This window comes from Rana temporaria, chromosome 1, assembly GCF_905171775.1.
Source record: "Rana temporaria chromosome 1, aRanTem1.1, whole genome shotgun sequence".
Classification (NCBI taxonomy): Eukaryota; Metazoa; Chordata; class Amphibia; order Anura; family Ranidae; genus Rana; species Rana temporaria.
This window is the reverse complement of record NC_053489.1, coordinates 516728809-516747919: the sequence shown is the minus strand read 5'-3', so window position 1 is coordinate 516747919 and position 19111 is coordinate 516728809. Positions and strand designations below refer to the sequence as shown.

General features: G+C 45.8%; 1 protein-coding gene across 1 annotated transcript in view; it reads right to left on the bottom strand.

Moving 5' to 3' along the window:
* SMARCA5 (SWI/SNF related, matrix associated, actin dependent regulator of chromatin, subfamily a, member 5) overlaps window positions 1–19111 on the bottom strand; it is a 112147-nt gene that overhangs the window by 53709 nt on the left and 39327 nt on the right. The window contains exons 8-10 of the mRNA XM_040331510.1: window positions 12623–12754; window positions 12427–12495; window positions 662–771 (exon numbers count right to left, since the gene is read on the bottom strand). Of these exons, the coding sequence (XP_040187444.1) occupies window positions 662–771; window positions 12427–12495; window positions 12623–12754 (311 nt within the window). The remainder of the gene's footprint in view (window positions 1–661; window positions 772–12426; window positions 12496–12622; window positions 12755–19111) is intronic.

The following is a 19111-nucleotide window of genomic DNA, read 5'->3' as shown; positions in this document are numbered from 1 at the left end:
GGATGAGGTAAGTGACAGAGGACTGCACAAAGGTAAAGGAAGCTATTTAGGGAAAAAATGTTTTACCTTTACAACCCCTTTAATGGGGTAAATCCTTCTGGCGCTGAAGTGGTTAATGCATTGGTGGTATTAAGGTAACAAAAACTTTTTAGAATTGACCCAGACTGGAAAGGGTAAAAGATTTTCTTCTGTTAATGCTACCATAGAAGGTAAAGGATCATAACAAAACCTATCAGAAGATAACAGCTTAAAGGGGTTGTGTAAAGGTTTGTTTTTTATTTTCTAAATAGCTTCCTTTAAGCTAGTGCATTGTTGGTTCACTTACCTTTTCCTTCGATTTCCCTTCTAAAAAAAAAAAAAAAAATTGTCTGAATTTCTCACTTCCTGTTTCTCCTCAGTAAATGTGCCACCATCATCCGAGCTGTGGTTAGTCAGCCAGAACAGCTTACTGAGGAGGAACAGGAAGTGAGAAATTCAGACAAAGAAAACAAAGAAAAACATTTTTTAGAGGGAAAATCTAAGGAAAAGGTAAATGAACCAACAATGCACTAGCTTAATGGAACCTATTTCGATAATAAAAGGAACCTTTACAACTCCTTTAACCAGAAATTAAACATACGTGAAGGAAACATTGAGTTTAAGCAACATTACAGAAACTTACCATTCTCTTTGCATTTTACTAAGGCCAATATAGATTTTAACTTCTTTCTTGGGAGGAAGGCTTTTCTCCACATCAGCCTTAATACGACGGAGGAGGAACGGCCTCAACACCTACAAACAAGTAGTAATTGTTTACAGAATTTCACAACAAAAAACATAAGTGAACACAAGCTATGGGGGAAAACATACTTTGCATGAGCAAGTTCAAATTTGTAGTTAACCACTGCAATAATGCAAAACTATCTTAAAGCCAAACACCACCTTTAACCTCTTGCCGACCAGCCACCATCATTATACTGCGGCAGGTTGGCATGGCTGCGTAAATCGCTGAAGGCGTACGTCAGTCGCTTTACGAGCGATAAGGGGCGTCTGCGGCGTCTTTCTAAATTGTCGCTCTTTATTTGTTTATAGAGCGAAAAAAAAAAAAAAAGCTATATTTGTGGGGAAAAAATAAACAATTTTTTTTGGATACACCGTCGCACGCACACAATTGTCAGTTAAAGCGGCGCAGGCCTGTCATTAAGGGGGCAAATCCTTTCCGGACCTTAAGTGGTTAATGGCCCTTTAACCACTTAAGGACCGCCCACTGTATATATACACGTCCACAGAATGGCACGGCAGATGCACGTACCAGCACGTCCTGTACATCTACCCAGCCGTGGGTCGCGGGCGGCCCGCGCCCCGGTTTGAAGCTCTGGGACCCGATCGCCGCTGGGGTCCCCGGAAACTGAAGAACGGGGAGAGCCGCGTGTAAACACGGCTTGCCCATGCTTCACAGTGGCGGCTGCATCGATCCCGTCATCCTTTTTATAGGGAGACACAATCGATGACGTCACTCCTACAGCCACACCCCCCTACAGTTGTAAACACACACTAGGTGAAACATAACCCCTTCAGCGCCGCCTATGGTTAACTTCCAAACTGCAACTGTCATTTTCACAATAAACAATGCAATTTAAATGCATTTTTTGCTGTGAAAATGACAATGGTCTCAAAAAGGTGTGAAAATTGTCCGAAGTGTCCACCATAATGTCGCAGTCACGAAAAAAAAAAAAAAAAAAAAAAAAAAAAAAGCTGATCGCCGCCATTAGTAGTAAAAAAAAATGTATTTATAAAAATGCAATAAAACTATCCCCTATTTTGTAAGCGCTATACATTTTTTTTACCAAAAATAGGTAGAATATGTATCGGCCTAAACTGAGGAAATTTTTTTTTTATGTTTTTGGGGGATATTTATTATAGAAAAAAAAAAGTAAAAAATATTGAATTTTTCTTCAAAACTAAAAAAGCTCTATTTTTGTTTATAGCGCAAAAAATAAAAACCGCAGAGGTGATCAAATACCACCAAAAGAAAGCCATTTGTGAAAAAAAAAAAAAAAAGAAAAAAGGACATCAATTTTGTTTGGGAGCCACGTCGCACAACCGCGCAATTGTCTGTTAAAGCGACGCAGTGCCGAATCGCAAAACTTGGCATGGGCCTTTAGCTGCATTTTGGTCCGGGGCTTAAGTGGTTAAACAACCGATTTAAGCCAAAGTGGCACAAACGAGCCATTTGCTGCACGTACAGGTGTGCTTGATCGGCGTGTTGTATTAATTGTACCTAGCCTCAGCTGTGTACCAGCAGTAAAGAGTTGGGCCGAGTGCTACTAAGCCATTGACATGAAGCTTTTTATTGTATGAATGAATACAAAAAGCTAAGGGGTGCTCAGCTCAATTTTTTTTTGCCTGGAGCAACATTGGAAAGCTCCCATTAGTGTGCAGGAGCACAGTGCTGTAAACTATACCGTGGGGATCGAAAGTTTGGGCACCCCAGGTAAAAATTGGTATTAATGTGCATAACGAAGCCAAGCAAAGATGGAAAAATCTCCAAAAGGCATCAAATTACAGATTAGACATTCGTATAATATGTCAAAAATGGTTCGATTTTATTTCCATCATTTACACTTTCAAAATTACAGAAAACCAAAAAATGGCATATGCAAAAGTTTGGGCACCCTGCAGAATTTATAGTATGCACTGCCCCTTTTGCAAAGCCGAGACCTGCCAATGTCATGGATTGTTCTCAATCATCATCTAGGAAGACCAGGTGATGTCAATCTCAAAGGTTTTAAATGCCCAGACTCATCTGACCTTGCCCCAACAATCAGCACCATGGGTTCTTCTAAGCAGTTGTCTAGAAAACTGAAAATAGCTGGAGAAGGCCATAAGAAAATAGCAAAGCATTTTCAGGTGTCAATATCCTCTGTTTGGAATGTAATTAAGAAATGGCAGTCATCAGGAACAGTGGAAGTTAAAGCAAGATCTGGAAGACCAAGAAAAATATCAGACAGAACAGCTTGCAGGATTGTGAGAAAAGCAATTCAAAACCCACACGTTTGACTGCAACGATCCCTCCAGAAAGATCTGGCAGACACTGGAGTTGTGGTACACTATTCCACTATAAAAGAGATACTTGTACAAATATGGTCTTCATGGAAGTGTCATCAGAAGAAAACCTCTTCCACGTCCTCACCACAAAAATCAGCGTTTGAACTTTGCAAATGAACATAGACAAGCCTGATGCATTTTGGAAACAAGTTCTGTGGACCGATGAGGTTAAAATAGAACTTTTTGGCCGGAATGAGCAAAGGTACGTTTGGAGAAGAAAGGGTACAGAATTTAATGAAAAGAACCTCTGTCCAACTGTTAAGCATGGGGGTGGATCAATCAAGCTTTGGGGTTGTATTGCAGCCAGTGGCACAGGGAACATTTCACAAATAGAAGGAAAAATGGATTCAATAAAATTTCAGCAAATCTTGGATGGTAACTTGATGCCATCTGTGAAAAAGCTGAAGTTAAAGAGAGGATGGCTTCTACAAATGGATAATGATCCTAAACACACCTCAAAATCCACGGGGGATTACATCAAGAGGCGTAAACTGAAGGTTATGCCATGGCCTTCACAATCTCCTGACCTCAACATAATCTATGGATAGACCTTAAAAGAGCAGTGCGTGACGGACAGCCCAGAAATCTCAAAGAACTGAAAGACTTTTGTAAGGAAGAATGGGCAAAGATACCTCAAACAAGAATTGAAAGACTCTTGGCTGGCTACAAAAAGCATTTACAGGCTGTGATACTTGCCAAAGAGGGCAGTACAAGATAATAACTCTGCAGGGTGCCCAAAATTTTGCAGACGCCATTTTTTTGTTTTCTGTAATTTTGAAAGTGTAAATAAAATCTAACTTTTTTTTGACATATTATAAGAATGTCTAATCTGTAATTTCATGCCTTTAGGAGATTTTTCCATCTTTCCTTGGCTTCGTTATGCACATTAAATACAAATTTTTACCTGGGGTGCCCAAACTTTCGATCCAAGGCTAGAAACCCGTTAAAACAGCACACCTGTTCGTGCAATCAATAGTTTGGACCAGCTTGGCCCAAATAAGCTATTCAAGAAAGTTTTGAAGACTACTCCAAAAAGTACAATTACAATTGTTAGATGCCAAAGAGTAAAATCACCAAAATGTTTTATACTCCTTGAGAATTCAGCAATTTTGAAAATGGGGATTTTTGCATTTACTGTAAACACCATTTCTTGCAGTTCATTGAGACACCAAAAAGCAATGTTGGGTTATAATACATCACCTACAGGAGGAGGAGAATGGAACACTGGAGAAAAAAAGAAAGTATGGATCAGGTTGTACTGATCCCATGGAGCCAACAGATTCTGGACACAAGCCTGTCCTGTTTGATGTCCACTATAGGGACCATTCTCCCAGGTCAAGGCAATGCTAGCTGAGGTAATCCACCTGCCTGTGCTTGGGATGCAAATGGTGGATAAGGCCAGAACGTGGAGCTCTGCTTTGACAGAATCCCTTTTACCCTTACAATTTCAAGAATTCTGGTTCCCTAATAATGATTCATCTGTCACTTCCATGGTGTTTACCAGCTGAATCCAGACTGTTCGACCCTCCAGTTGAAAGGTTAAGCATTGCCAAGAAAACCATACTGCCTGAAGCTCAAGGATGTTTATCAGAGCCAAAAAGGTGCGAAGAAGAAGAAGGCAAAGAAGGCGAAGAAGAAGGAGGAGAAATGCAGTACTTTTTCCAAACACACAACCATAACTACCCTTGGTGGAATGCAGAGCCCTGGTTTGGGTGCCAACTTTTGCGACCGGGATCACGTATATATTTACAGCCGGTGTAATAAATTCCCCCCATCTCTGTTTTTGTAGTTAAAGTTTACGAGTTCCATCTGCCAATGTTGTGGATCTGTCCCATCCTAAAACCTTGACCATTTTTGTGTGCCGATGACAAATATCAGTTTTTGTATTTAACCACTTCAATACAGTTCAATTCAATTTTCAGCGCTCCCACATTTTAAATGACAATTACGGGGTCATGCGACACTGTACCCATTTCCCCCCCCCTACAAACAGAGCTTTATTTTGGTGGTATTTGATCACCTCTGGGGATTTTATTACAAATAAAGAACGAACATTTAAAAAAAAAAAAAAAAAGTTTGTTTATTTCCATTACAAAGAACATTTTCTCCTGCACCGACGGGCTCTGGTGAGGCTGCACCGACGAGGTGGCACTTATAGGCAGCACTGATGGGCACAAAGTGCCATCCTGGATGGGCTCACCTGGTGGCCTGGCCCATGGGTGGGGCTGCACCGATAATCAATGCAGGCCCCCTCTGTCAGGAGAGCAGTCGATTGTCTCTCCTCTACACAAGTCTGTCAGTGCAAGTAGAGGAAAAGCAGATACATGGCTTTTCCCGTTTACACTGATTGGACACAGCTGATCACGTGGTAAAGAGCCTCTGAGGCTCTTTACCTAGATAGGAGATGCGGTGCGACAGACTGACAACCACACCACCGATCACCTCACCCCCACGGACGCGGCTTATCCTGCTGGATGTTATACGACGCCCAGTCATGATAACAACCACTTCCCAGCCGTCATTCTGCTATAGGCCGGGCGGGAAGTGGTTAAAGTTTACCAGTTCCAGCACAGCTTGTGTGAACAAGCAATTAGAAGCTTTTCCTAAGGAAAACTCTGGATTGAGTTGTGCAAGACCTAGATACTTCAAGCAATAAGGCAGTTGCATTGCTGACATCTAAGATCTAGGAAACAGCCAATCCACCATAAAGTCTGGACAGTTCAGGTTCTGTTGTCAGGACTTGTGCAGGCAGTTCCCTCAACAGGAGGTCATGCAGATACCCCACAATGGACATACTCTGGGAGCAAAGCAGAGTTGCACTGGGACAAACAAAATGGTGAAAAACAGCACTTCAAGTGTTAAAACACTTCTCAGTACAGCACCTCCCAGGGGGCGGGTCCCCCGGGTACATCCCACTCTCTTGCATCATGCAGCCTCAGTTCGTAACAAGCAGTACAAACAAAAGGAGGGGTGGGTGCTGTGTCCGTCCATGAACTCAGAGAAATTGGATTTTACAGTGAGTACAAAAATCCTATTTTCTCTTCCGTTCATGGACGGACACAGCAGCATTGACCTTAGGGACGTCCCCAAGCAGTGTCAAAAAATTGAGTGGTGGGGAAAAAAAAACACAGCAAACCAAGCTTCACCCCAAACAAACCAGAGTTCAAAACCTTGCGACCAAAGGAGGCATCCGAAGATGCACTCACATCCACCTTGTAAAACTTTGAGAAGGTGTGGATTGACGACCAATTCGCTGCCTTACACACCTGTAAAATAGACGCTTGATGGCAGATAGCCCAAGAGGCACCAATCGCCCTGGTCGAATGCGCCGTAACCTGAAAGGGAGGCGCCCGCCCCTTTATGGCATAGGCCTGGAGCACAACCTGTCTGATCCACCTAGAAATGGTGGCCGACGAGACAGCCATACCCTTCTTAGGACCAGTCACCAACACGAACAGTGAGTCCGACAAGTACACCCGTAGGGCCCGAACCACGTCCAAGGAATGTAAAGTGACCTCCTTTGGGAGGCATGACGGCTGCAGCCGCAGCACCACCTTATCCTTGGATGACCAAGTAAGGCGCCTTTCAGGACAAGGCCGCCAGTTCCGATACTCGTCTGACCAAGGTAATTGGCACCAGAAAAAACACCTTCTGGGACAACAGAGGAATCTTCCATATGTCCTCAAACTTCTTGAAGCACCGAAAGAACTAAATTCAAGTCCCATGGAGGCAGTGGAGGGCGCACAGGAGGGGGAACGTGCCGAACCCCCTGCACAAACGTACGCACCAGGGAGTGCGCCGCCAAGGGTCACTGAAAGTAGACAGCTAGAGCCGAAATCTGACTCTTAACCGTACTTAAGGCGAGAGCCTAATCCACTCCACGCTGTAAGAACAGCAGAATCCGGGACATCACGTATGTACGGGGGTGCCATTTCATCTCTTCACACATGGCGATGTAGGCCTTCCACGTACGATGGTAAATCTTTCGTGAAGTAGACTTCCGTGCTCGTAACATGGTAGAGACCACCGAGCCCGACAGGCCTCAATACTTCAGCACCTGGCTCTCAACAGCCACGCCGTTAAAGCAGGGTGAGAAACCGGCACTGCGTCAGAAGATCTTCTCTCAGGGGTAGACGCCAGGGGACGTCTGCCACCAGACGCGCCAGGTCCGCGTACCAGGGACGGCACGGCCAATCCGGAGCAATTAGGATTGTTGGTATTCCCTCGGCTTCCACTCTGTGCAGCAGGCGAGGAAGAAGCTTCAGAGGGAAGGCGTAGATTAGTCGATAGTGACCCCATGGTGCCACCAACGCGTCCGACACGTCCGCCCACGGATCTCTTGACCTGGCCACGAACCGTGACACCTTCCGATTGAGACGGGATGCGCGGAGCTCCAGTACATTGATTGGTAGGCAGGACACCCGAGTCCAGACACCCCCCCCCCCCCCAGCCGGAGAGGCTGGCATCCGTCGTGATCGCTGTCCAATGGCACGGCAGAAATTATTTTCTGGCCTGAAGTGCCGGAGAGGTCAGCCACCACACTAGGGATGACTTGACCAGTCGACTCTGGTAATCCGAATCTGGTAATCCAGAGACAAAGGGAGCTTGTCCCAACGTGACAGAATCTCTTTTTGCAATGCTCGAGTGTAAAATTGGGCATACGGCACTGCCTCGAAAGAGGCCACCATCAGACCCAGCACTCTCATGCAAAAGCGAAGCAACGCCCATTTCTGGGTTGTCAGGCGCTGCACCGCAGACTGCAAGGTCTGTAGTTTTCCTCCCAAACGGAAAAACTCTCGCCCGCTGAGACGGTACCAGTACTGACTTCTGAGTATTCAATAGCCAACCAAAATCTCGGAGGGTTTGACAGGCGATAGACTCGTCCTCCAACTCTGAGCTTGAAGAAGCTCTCAAAAGAAGGTCGTCCAGGTATCCTAGGATAGCGATCCCGCGCTGCCTCAGCAGGGCCAGAATCGGAGCAAGCAATTTGGTGAAAACCCATGGTGCCGAGGCCAGGCCAAACAAGGGGGCCACAAATTGAAAGTGGTCCTCTCCGATTGCAAAACGCAGAAACCTCTGGTGTTTTGCGCATATGTAGGTACGCGTCCTTGATATCCAAGGATGCTAGGAAATCCCCCTGATGGAGCGCTGCTACAACTGAGCGAATCGCCTCCATCCTGAATTTTTGCACTTTGACAAAACAATTGAGGGCCTTGAGGTCCAGGATTGGACGGACCCCTTCCTGCTTGGGGAGTACAAACAGATTGGAGTAAAACCCCCGAAACCGTTCCGTTGAAGGAACCGGTACAACCACCCCCCTGACCAGCAGATCTTGGACAGCTCCTGACAGATCCTTCCGGCAACTCGGAGGAAGCCGAAGGTTGAAGGGGAAAAAAATCTGTTTTGTGGGCAAGAGAGAAACCATCTTGTACCCAAGGAAACTACTTCGCAAACCCAACGGTCGGAAAGGAGAGAACTCCGAGCCGCGAATTCGCAAAGCTGGCCCCCCACCCGAGATAAAGGCGGGGGCAGACCTTCATGCAGAAGCAGGCTTGTGGTACCAGGGGCGCTTTTGCCCTTCAGTGGGTGCTTTAGCTCCCTGGAAACGTTTTTCTGCCGCACTTGGCAGGCGAAAAAAAAAACGCTTGGGGGGCAGTGAAGGAGGGTCCTTGCTTACGGCGAGGCTCCTTTCCCTTCCCAGATTGTGGGAGCAGAGTGCTCTTACCGCTTGTGGCATCCTTGATGTCATCCAGGGACGCCCCAAAAAGCCGTTCACCCTTAAAGGGCGAGTCCACCAAAGCCTTTTTTAAAAGACTGGCCTGCAGACCAACACTTCAGCCACACGAGGCGGCGTAGTACCACTGCGGAGGCCCTGGAGAGCAAGGGGAGTGTATCCAGGGCCGATTCACAGACAAACTTTAGGCCCTGTACCAACTGTTCGGCCAGGTCCACACAGAGCTCAACAGCATTCTGCGCCTCCAGTTCCTGCAGCAAGGACTTTGCCCGTTCGGTAAGTGTCTGCGACACCAGAGCCCCGGCCAAAACCGGTCTCACCGCCGACCCCACTACTGTGAACATGGAGAGGGCCACAGCCTCAACTCTCCTATCTGCAGGATCCTTGAAAGCGGGAGCCCCTTCCACAGGTAACATGGTAGCCTTGCTCAGCCTGGACACAGGGGGGTCCACTGACGGAGAGACCCACTTTTTAAAAAAAAAAAGTCCTCCTCAAAAGGATAACGGACCGCAAAGTATTTTGGAACAGCAAAAACTTTCTGCGGCCGATCCCATTCCTTGTACAATTTGTCCAGATATGAAACACAAGGAAACACTTTCACGGTGCAGGGTGACTTGCGGAACCCAAATAGGACCGGCATGTCTGATGCCTCCGCCAAATCCTCAAGTTTGAGTATCCCGCACCGCAATGATAAGAGCTCCAACAAATTCCTTATGCGCTGACTCTGAAGCAAAGTCATCCTCATTGTCCGTGTGGGCTAAGCCTGCATCATGCATTAGCAGGGCCTGATTCCGTGTCAGAGACAACCCCAGAAGCAGGCGCAGGGAGGGGGCACTTTTTACCCCCCTTCTGGCCACTTGCCGCTTCAATCCTGGCAACAAACACCTCAAGGACTACTGCCATAGCAACTGAGGTCGCAGGAGCACTATGGGTTAACTCTGGCATTGGTTGGGGTAGAAGCCTCCGGTTCAGACTCCATGCTGACCCACCTATATATGCCGCCTTAGTACTGCAAAACAGGACCCACAGGTCACCCTCCCGGCCGTAACAGAGAGCAGGGGACCCCCCCAGGAGACTCCCCACCTGACCAGAGTGCAGCGCTGCTGAAGAGCTGAGAGCGCTGTCCGTGCTGTGCTGTCCCTCAGGAAGTATTATGCGGGCTTCGGCGCTGTTATTTCGGGCACCAGAGGCCAAAAACTTTTACAAGATGGCCGCCGAAATGCAGAAAAACAGCATGTGGGTTACAAGAAAATGGCCGCCGATACATAGAACTGTGCCCCCGGTAAAATGGTGGCCATACACATGTTTTAAAACCCCAGTAACACACAGCAGAACACAGCACAGCACCATAATGCAATAAAAAAAAAATATAGCACCTCACAGCAGCACAGCCCCCCGGCAGTAACAGAGCCCCCCCAGGTGTACCCCCCACCTCACAGCCACCACCCAGAAGGGGCGGAGAGGAAGGGAGAGAGGAAAGCAGGGCGAACCCTCAATCGACCTCCCCAGGAATGCACCAGCCGAACCACCCTGCCAAGGCAAGGGGATACTACTTACCCATCCTGCGACCACCAGCTGGAGGCATTCCAGACAGAACCAACGTCCGCAGCAAATACGCATGGCTATCGGCCCAGCACACTGTGACAAAACCAGAGAGACCGGTCATACGTGTGCCCTGTAGCATATAGCTCACCGGCCACCCCTGGAGCAACGGGGCATGTCGTGGACGGCCTAGCTAAAGGCCAGCACACGCTCGATGGCCGAACATGGGGGGGGGGGGGGGGGGACGGACAAGGATCAAGATCCAGCATGTCACCCAGTCGGCAGTTGATTGTAGATTCCAGGATCCAAAAATGCAGGAAAAATCCAAATAAAAAAAAATTAAAATGCAAGAGATTGGGATGTACCCGGGGGACCTCCCCCTGGGAGGTGCTGTACTGAGAGAAGTGTTAACACTTGAAGTGCTGTTTTTTCTGCCTAGTCTCTCCTGAAAGGAAGGATATATAACCCCAAGGTCAATGCTGCTGTGTCCATCCATGAACGGAAGAGAAAAATATTCTTCCTGATGGGAGGCTTTGGCAGATTTGGTTGATTGCATACAGAATTTCTACAGTCAAAATACTCCAACGGTAAGAAATGTATTTATACTTCTCAATGGGGCCTAAAACACACGTGTATCCTCCACAAAAACGGTCAAGGCTTTAAAATGTGACAGGTCCACAACAGTGGCAGCCCAATTTTTAATTCAGTCTACCGGAAATGGGTACAACACTTCTATCTATTTAGGGGGGAGTAACCAAGCTGGGTTCTTCAAAAACCATACAAAAAGGTCAGCCAGAATCAGGTGCACCTGAATCTAGAGGACAGCAGTGGTAGAAGCTGCAGTCTAGCCCAATTTTAAAGTGGTGCAAGCCACGTCAATAAGAGCTGAGATGGTTGCCAAATAGGAGTAAAATAGAGAATAGCAACTTCCCTACAGGGTCATCAGTTAAAGACCTAAGACACAGACAGAGCAGAGCTGAGAGCTCAGAGACTGCAGTAATTTAAGTGAAGCCTGTCGACCTCAGCGGTCAGCAATTAAAGTTGCTATCTGGCTTAGAAAACCCTGCACAACTGCTGTGAAATCCAGGGAGAAAGCCAAGGGGAGGCCCACGCCTAGTAGAGCCAAGAAAAATCAGAGGACAGCATAAATTGTATAAAAGGACAAGTCCAGGTTGTCAGTGACAATCACTTCAGAGAGTTAAATGCAGGCAGCAGCAGGACCATTAGTGCTTGAAAACCAGCGTTACCAGGGAAAAGCAGGACTATTCTTAATGTGTCAAGGATCAGGCAGCTGTCGGTGCTCAGCGCAAATGGCCTACTGACAAAGTGAATCTTCAGAAACAGGGAAACAACCTGGGGATGTGTAGGTCTCTGGATGCAGAAAAGGCAAAGGTCTCAGATGACAATGCCATTCAGTCCAGGGGAGTCCAGCATTCAAGGCCAATACTGAGAAAACACTATTCTGGATAGCTGCCTATGGAAACCAGCTGAGCAGCATGTTGTAAACTTCAATGAAGAAAATAAAAAAGTTCTACTTTCTACAGCAGAATAAAGACACACTTATCTGAGGTGTTCTGGGTGCAAGAAAGTTTATATAGGGCTAGCACTGTTTGCCCAATCCTTCTGTAGGCAGCAGTAAAATCCAACATTCACAGAGAAATAAGAATTTATAGGCATTACAATAATGTTTTAATGCAGAGATGTTAATTGGTAAACTTCAGCAACATACTTTTGCAGTTAGCATATTACTCTGGAAGCAGATCCAAAAATGTGTTAACCCACAGATGTCAAAGTAGGCATTGTCAAAAACTGGCTGCCTACAGTCAAAGTTTACACATGAAGATCTGTGGAAATGGATATTATGATGAGCAGAACAGCTCCCACCTAAAAATTTGAAAGCCCTTAGGACAAAAGTTCAGTAAATACTGTAGAAAAAGCAATAAAGATAGGAGGTTCAATCAGCAGGAAGCAAAGCTTGTATTTGTAATAAGTAAATATGTTTAAACCCAATTTAAAACAAAACACTGAACAAAGTATTCCATCATTGTGTGCAAGTCAATTACCAAATGAAGACGTTCCACCAGTTTCTGATCTCCAAGACAGTTATTGGTATCAAACCAGGAGTCAAAATCCTAGAACAAAGAGAGACATTGAGTAATGGGAAGATACATGTGCACCAGTATTCTTACATATCTCCTCAAAGGATTTTAAGCTTGCCAAGGACTTGCCCACTCCACCCATCTGCCAGACACAGCTTACCTCTGAAGAGTTAAAGACATCAGGCAAAAGAAAATTCAAAAGAGCCCAAAGTTCATGCAAATTATTCTGAAGAGGGGTTCCTGTTAGGAGGAGGCGGTTAGTCGTCTTGAACTCCCTCACAATTTCAGACAACTGAAATAAAAATATATATACACATGTCAGATGAAATGCAGATAGCATACACCCCCCCCCCCACACACAGTTAGGTCCATATATAAATTGGACACAGGCACAATTTTCATACTTTTGGCTCTGTATGCCGCCAGAAAAAAAAAAAAAAAAGACATAATGCAAATGAATTTGAAGTGCAGACTTTTAGCGTTAATTTTAAGTCGTTGATCACAAATTTAGCAACTGCAGCCATTTTTATACAGTCTCCCCCCCCCCCCCATTCAGGGGCTCAAATGTAATTGGACAAATGAAAATAATCAAATTACAATTTAATTTTTTATATATTTGGTTGAGAATCCTTTAAATGGCAATGACTGCCTGAAGTCTGGAACCCATGGACATTACCAAAGACCAGGTTTACCAGGTAAGAACCCTCTGCAGCCAGACTCCTACAGGCCTATATGGTTGCCAAATACAGACGTCAAAATATTGGCAAGGGTGTTGGCAACTAGATTGTCTATTGTCATTTCTAGGCTAGTCCATGTGGATAAGTCTGGATTTATCCCAACGCGGTCCACAGTGCTGAATATCAAGAGACTCTTCTTGAAAATTCAGCTCCCAATAGAGAATCCGGGAAATAGGGCGACTCTTTCCCTCAACGCTGCCAAAGCTTTTGACCACGTGGAGTTGAACCATCTTTGGGCAGGGCTAAACAAATTCGGACTAGAAGAGGGCTTCATAAACCAGATTAAAAAAAAAAAACAACACACACTTATATACCGTCCCAACAGCGAGGATTAGAACAAATATGTTATCAGAGGCCTTTCTACTGTTTCGGGGGGCTAGGCAGGGGTGTCCATTGTCATGCCTGCTTTTTGCCCTTGCATTGGAACCCTTGGATACTAGGATAGGAGAATCGCCTTTTATTATGGGCTTTAAAGGGAATCATAGAAGACAAACTGGTTATAAGCCAACGACGCCTTACTATACCTGGGGGATACAGATGGATCCCCGATTGCAGCCATGCAACTCATCGAACGGTTTGGGGAGTTAACTGGTTTTGCCATTAATTGGCATAAGTCGGTGCTCCTCCCGCTGGATGATCTCCATTTGGCGTTACCAGACGATGTGTCCCGGATACAGGCGGTAGACTCCTTTAAGTACCTAGGAATAGTAGTAACCGGAGATCCTACCGATTATGTGTCCCTTAATCTAAAACCTCTACTACAGAAGTCTAAAACCAAGTGTGCTGCCTGGTGCAAGTTACCCTTATCAGTTACAGGAAGAGTTTAATTTAACTAAGATGATTTGGGCTCCGCAACTGTTGTATATTTTGCACAATGCCCCAGTGTGAATTCCAAAGAACTGGTTCCAATGTATTGACTCCCAATTTAGGTCCCTAATATGGAATAATAAGGTGGCCAGAATAAAACTCACCACCCTGCAGAACCCTAAGGATCAGGGCGGAATGGCTGTGCCTCATGCTCATACATATTTTTATGCAGCCAAGATACAACACTTCACAGGATGGAATCGGCAAACTGCAGTGGACCCCTCTAAGTCTTTGCTCATAGGCCCTGACACTTCGTATTCTGCATTATCTCACATGGAGATGGGTTTCCCCACTGCCCCTGCATTATTCCCTACAGTCTGCCTTCTTAAACTTTGGAGCAGCATTAAACGGAGACTAGGAATAACGGGCTTCCTACCTAGCACACCAATGGCGGAACAGGTTTTACGCCAAGCTTGCTAAACTCCGTGGTTGCACTCGATGGGAGGCAGCAGGGGTTAAATATTTGATCCAAATCTTTGATGGGGTGGACTTTAAAAGGGAAGAGTTCCCATTATTGGGCGATTTCCACTATCAATATATTAGGTTGAGACATGCAGTTAGATCCCAGAGTAATTGCTCATCCCTGCGCCTGGTGGACTCCACCTTTTTAGAATCTGTGTTTGATGAAACTGAGAAAAAAGGACATCATCTCCAGAACCTATATACAACTGTTAGCCCATATACAAGTGCCTGATATTCTGCCCTGCAGGGAGAAGTGGGAAAGGGATATTGGTCCCACTGACAGGGAGCAATGGGAACAAATATTGCAAGCTGGTTCATTGGTGTTACACAGGGTGTATAGGACTCCTATCACGTTCAGTTGCCCGTGGATCCACTGGTGTGCTTGCTTGGAGGTCTTGTATTCCCTTCCTACCTATATTGCCCTTCTTAGATTGCTCCATTTGGCAAGAAAGCTCATTGTGAGATATTGGCTGTCCACCCGAACTCAGACGAGCCAGCAGTGGATCCAGGCAGTTAATAGGATTCTTATTCTAAGGGAAAAGAATACATATTCCGATAGAAAATTACCATGGAAGTTTGAACAAATTTGGCAGTGTTTGGGTTCCCCAGAAGTAGCTCACCCACAATTGGCCCTGAACAGATTATTGCTGATAACTTGGATAGGAGGACTGTTTGGATCTGACCAGTTTTTGGTGTTAAGGGACATGCGGGTAACTGGTCAGATGGCATGAGAAATTATATGCTGGCATCGTCAGGTTGAATTGGCCTATGTTTTGTTTTCTTTTCACACTTTTGTTTTATTGTTGTACATTCCTGTTCCTCCTCCTGGAAGCTATATCAAGGGGCGAGATGAAAGTTGTACTAGGTACCCATTTCAGATATGGTATTGAGTTTGTAAAGTGCTCCTTGTATTTGTGCAACTTTCAATGTATTCTATACAGCCCTTTTGTCTACAAACCTGTTGTGTGTGCCCTTTTGCTTTTATACAATAAACACCTTGGGGGGGGGGGGGGGGGGGGAAGATGGAAGAAGACCGGGTTTCCTCCTGCCAAGGCTCCAACTGCAGCGGTTCATTGTTTGTGGGTTTTCCGCATTTAGTTTTGCCTTCAGCAAGTGAAATGCATGCTCAATTGGGTTGAGATCAGGTGACTGACTGGGCCATTACAGAATATTCCAATTTTCCATCAAAAGCTCCTGGGTTGGATCATTGTCCATCTGTACTGTAAAGCGCCATCCAATCAAATTTGATGCATTTGGCTGAATCTGGGCTGACATTACATCTCTAACCACTGCAGAATTCATCCGGCTGCTTCTGTCACATCATCAATAAAACACCAATGACCCAGAGCCACTGAAAGCCATGCATACCCATGCCATCAAACTGCAAGCTACACCATGTTTTACAGACGACGTTGGGTGCTTTGGATCATAAGCTGTTCCAAGCTTTCTCCACACTACAAAGAATGCTTTTCTAGATGTTTTTTGGCAAAGATTAATATGGCTTTTCTGCAAATAAATGGACGAGAACTGGACAGCCGCACTCCAAACTCACTTTAAAAAGTGGTCTTTTTATTTTTCAACTGCACAAACAGTCACTGCAAACCAACAAGATACAGTATGGCCGACGCGTTTCGCACTTACAGTCAGTGCTTAGTCATGGCCATGACTAAGCACTGACTAAGTGCGAAACGCGTCGGCCATACTGTATCTTGTTGGTTGAAAAATAAAAAATAAACTTTAAGTGATTTGAGTGCGGCTGTCCAGTTCTCGTCCATTTATTTGCCATCATTAGCATTGCCAGCACCTTGGTGGTTCAACAACCCTTGATTGCTCACGGGGCTCACCTGGAGCGGTGAGATATTTGTCTGTTAATATGGCTTTTCTATTCTTCAGGCTTATGAATTGTTTGCGTCTTAAGGTGAATCCTCTGTATTTGCTCTTGTGAAGTCTTCTTTTGATTGTAGACTGTCAGTGATATGCCCACCTCCTGGAGAGAGTATCCTGCACTTATCTGGATGTTGTGAATGGGTTTTTCTTTACCATAGAGGATCCTGCGATCATCCACCAATGTCGTCTTCTGTGGACGGCCAGGTATTTTTATGTTGCTGAGCTCACCAGTGCGTTTTCCTTAGAATGTACCAAACTGTTGATTTGGCCACTCCTAATGTTGCTGCTGCTGGCGCCATCTGATGGATTAGTTTAGTTTTTGAAGCCTTACAATTAACGGTTTCACTTGTATGGACAGCTCCTCGAATGCATGATGTAGGTTCACAGCAATAGATTACAAATATGACACTAAAACCTCATTACACACAATCGGACTTTTCTGTGGATTTTTTTCCGAAGGGCATTGTATGTGAACTTGGTATGTATACACATACACACACACACACACACACACACACACACACACACACACAGCAGAACATTTTCAGCCAACGTACACCAAACCATCACCACCACCACCCTTTGGGCAACTTCTGCTATTGTTGTCTGATGTTTAGCATTGGTTAGGAGCATGCTTGTTTGTACTTTGAATTTTAGTCCGACGGATTTGTTTACACACTATCGCATAATCCGACGGAACACATGTTGCACAGCCAACATTTGTTGTCGGAAATTCCGACAATTATCCGATTGAGCATACAGACGGTTGGATTGTCTGACAAAACACGCCTGGAGAATTGTTGTCAGAATATCTGATCGTGTGTACCAGACCTTTAGAATCAACTCCAGACCTTTTACCTGCTTAATTGATGAGTAACTTGTATAGCGCTACAAATGCGAACGAAATCACTGTATCCAATGTCGTCGTCCAGCCACGCTTCAGAAAAGATGTGTCTTAAGTTTTTTCCTGAAGGCCCGATGGTTCACTTCCATTCGAATGTCTGTATGTAGAGCGTTCCATAGCCGTGGTCCTTGGACTGCGAATCTTCGTTCTCCTTTAGTTTTGTAGCGGGACTTGGGGATGTGGAGTAGGTTCTAGTATGTGGACGGTGTCCTGGACTGTTTGGAGTTGCAGGGTGAGTGTTTCCATGAAAGGTACCGAGTTCTGTAGAGTTTGTTTGATATGAGAGAGGTGGGATTTGAAGATCACTGCTAGGCCTCCCCTCTTTGTCCTACTTAGGGTTGTCCCGATACCGATACTGAGCATTTGCGCGAATACTTGTACTTGCGCAAATGCTCCCGATGCTTTACCGATACTTTTTTTTCCCCCCGAGAGCGGGTGGAGAGGGGGCGGAGAGCAGAGCTGTCCTCGAGTAAGGAGGAGAGGAGAGCCGCTGCCGCCTAATCCCCTAAGAGAAAGCCAAGCCCCCGCTGCTGCCATCTAGTTGATTTGCGCTCGGGAACATAACAGCTTTCATTTGAATAGCTGTGTGTTCCCTGCCGCACCTCGTCATGTATAGCCCCTCCCCCTTGTCCGGAAAGTTTGATAGGCACATCACCCGTCCCAGGATTGGACGGGTGATCTGTCTATTAAAGTGCCCGGGCAAGGGGAAGTGTCTATACATGACGAGGTGCGGCGGGGAACACACAGCTATTCAAATGAAAGCTGTTATGTTCCCCAAGCGCAAATCAACTAGACGGCAGAGGGGGGGGGGGGGGGCTTGGCTTTCTCTTTGGGGACACAAGACTGCATTTAAAAAAAAAAAGAATCGGTATCGGCGAGTACATGAAAAAAATTATCGGTACTTGTAATCGGTCCTAAAAAAGTGGTATCGGGACAACCCTAGTCCTATTCTATGCTCAGTTAGGATGCAATAGTTCTCAGGCACAAAATCTGCTAGGATGGTTACAGTCAGGTGTTAGCCAGCTTTCCGTGATAAAGAGGCAATCTGTGTTGTGTTGGGTGATGAAGTCGTGAATCTCCTTCTGTCTGTGCTTGACTGCAGATCTAGTGTTGATCAGGGCGCATGATAGGTGTTGTGGTTGGAGTGATGCCATCCTGTTATTGGCACTCAATTGGCGATTGCTCCTTAGTAGGTGTTCTTTCCTTCGTATTTTTTGGATGGAGGATGGTAGTCTAGCGGCAGTGTCTCATTAGGCTACGCAGGGAGTCCGCTGAGTAATGTTGATCATGATGAAAAAGTGCAGAAGGCGATGAGAATGCGATTGATGCTGGTGCAGATGGCGAGGATGACGACGGTGGAATCCCAATCAACCCCACACTTCCTTTGGATCAACTGGGGGGGTAGTTTGGGGGAAGGGGGAACTTGCAGGGGGAGCGTGCGGTGTCCCTGGATGGCCGCTCTGGAACTCAGAGGCGGATTTGCTGGGCGGCTGGAATCCGATTCCTGGATAGCTGGTGCTGCAGTCAGAGCTCCTATGACACACGTCCGTCTGCTGGACTGTAGAAATTACAAAGTAGTAGCCCACACCTGGCCATGAAACAGCTTTTGAGTCAATTGTCCAATTACTTTTGGCCCCTTGAAAAAGGAGGGATTGCTATTAAGAGCTGCAATTCCTAAACCCTTCCTTTTAATTGGATGTACAGACCTTCAAAATTAACCTGAGTGTGCCCACTTTGAGCACATATCCATTATATAACAATAGCTTGACTATGTTTTGGTAAAAAATTGTGC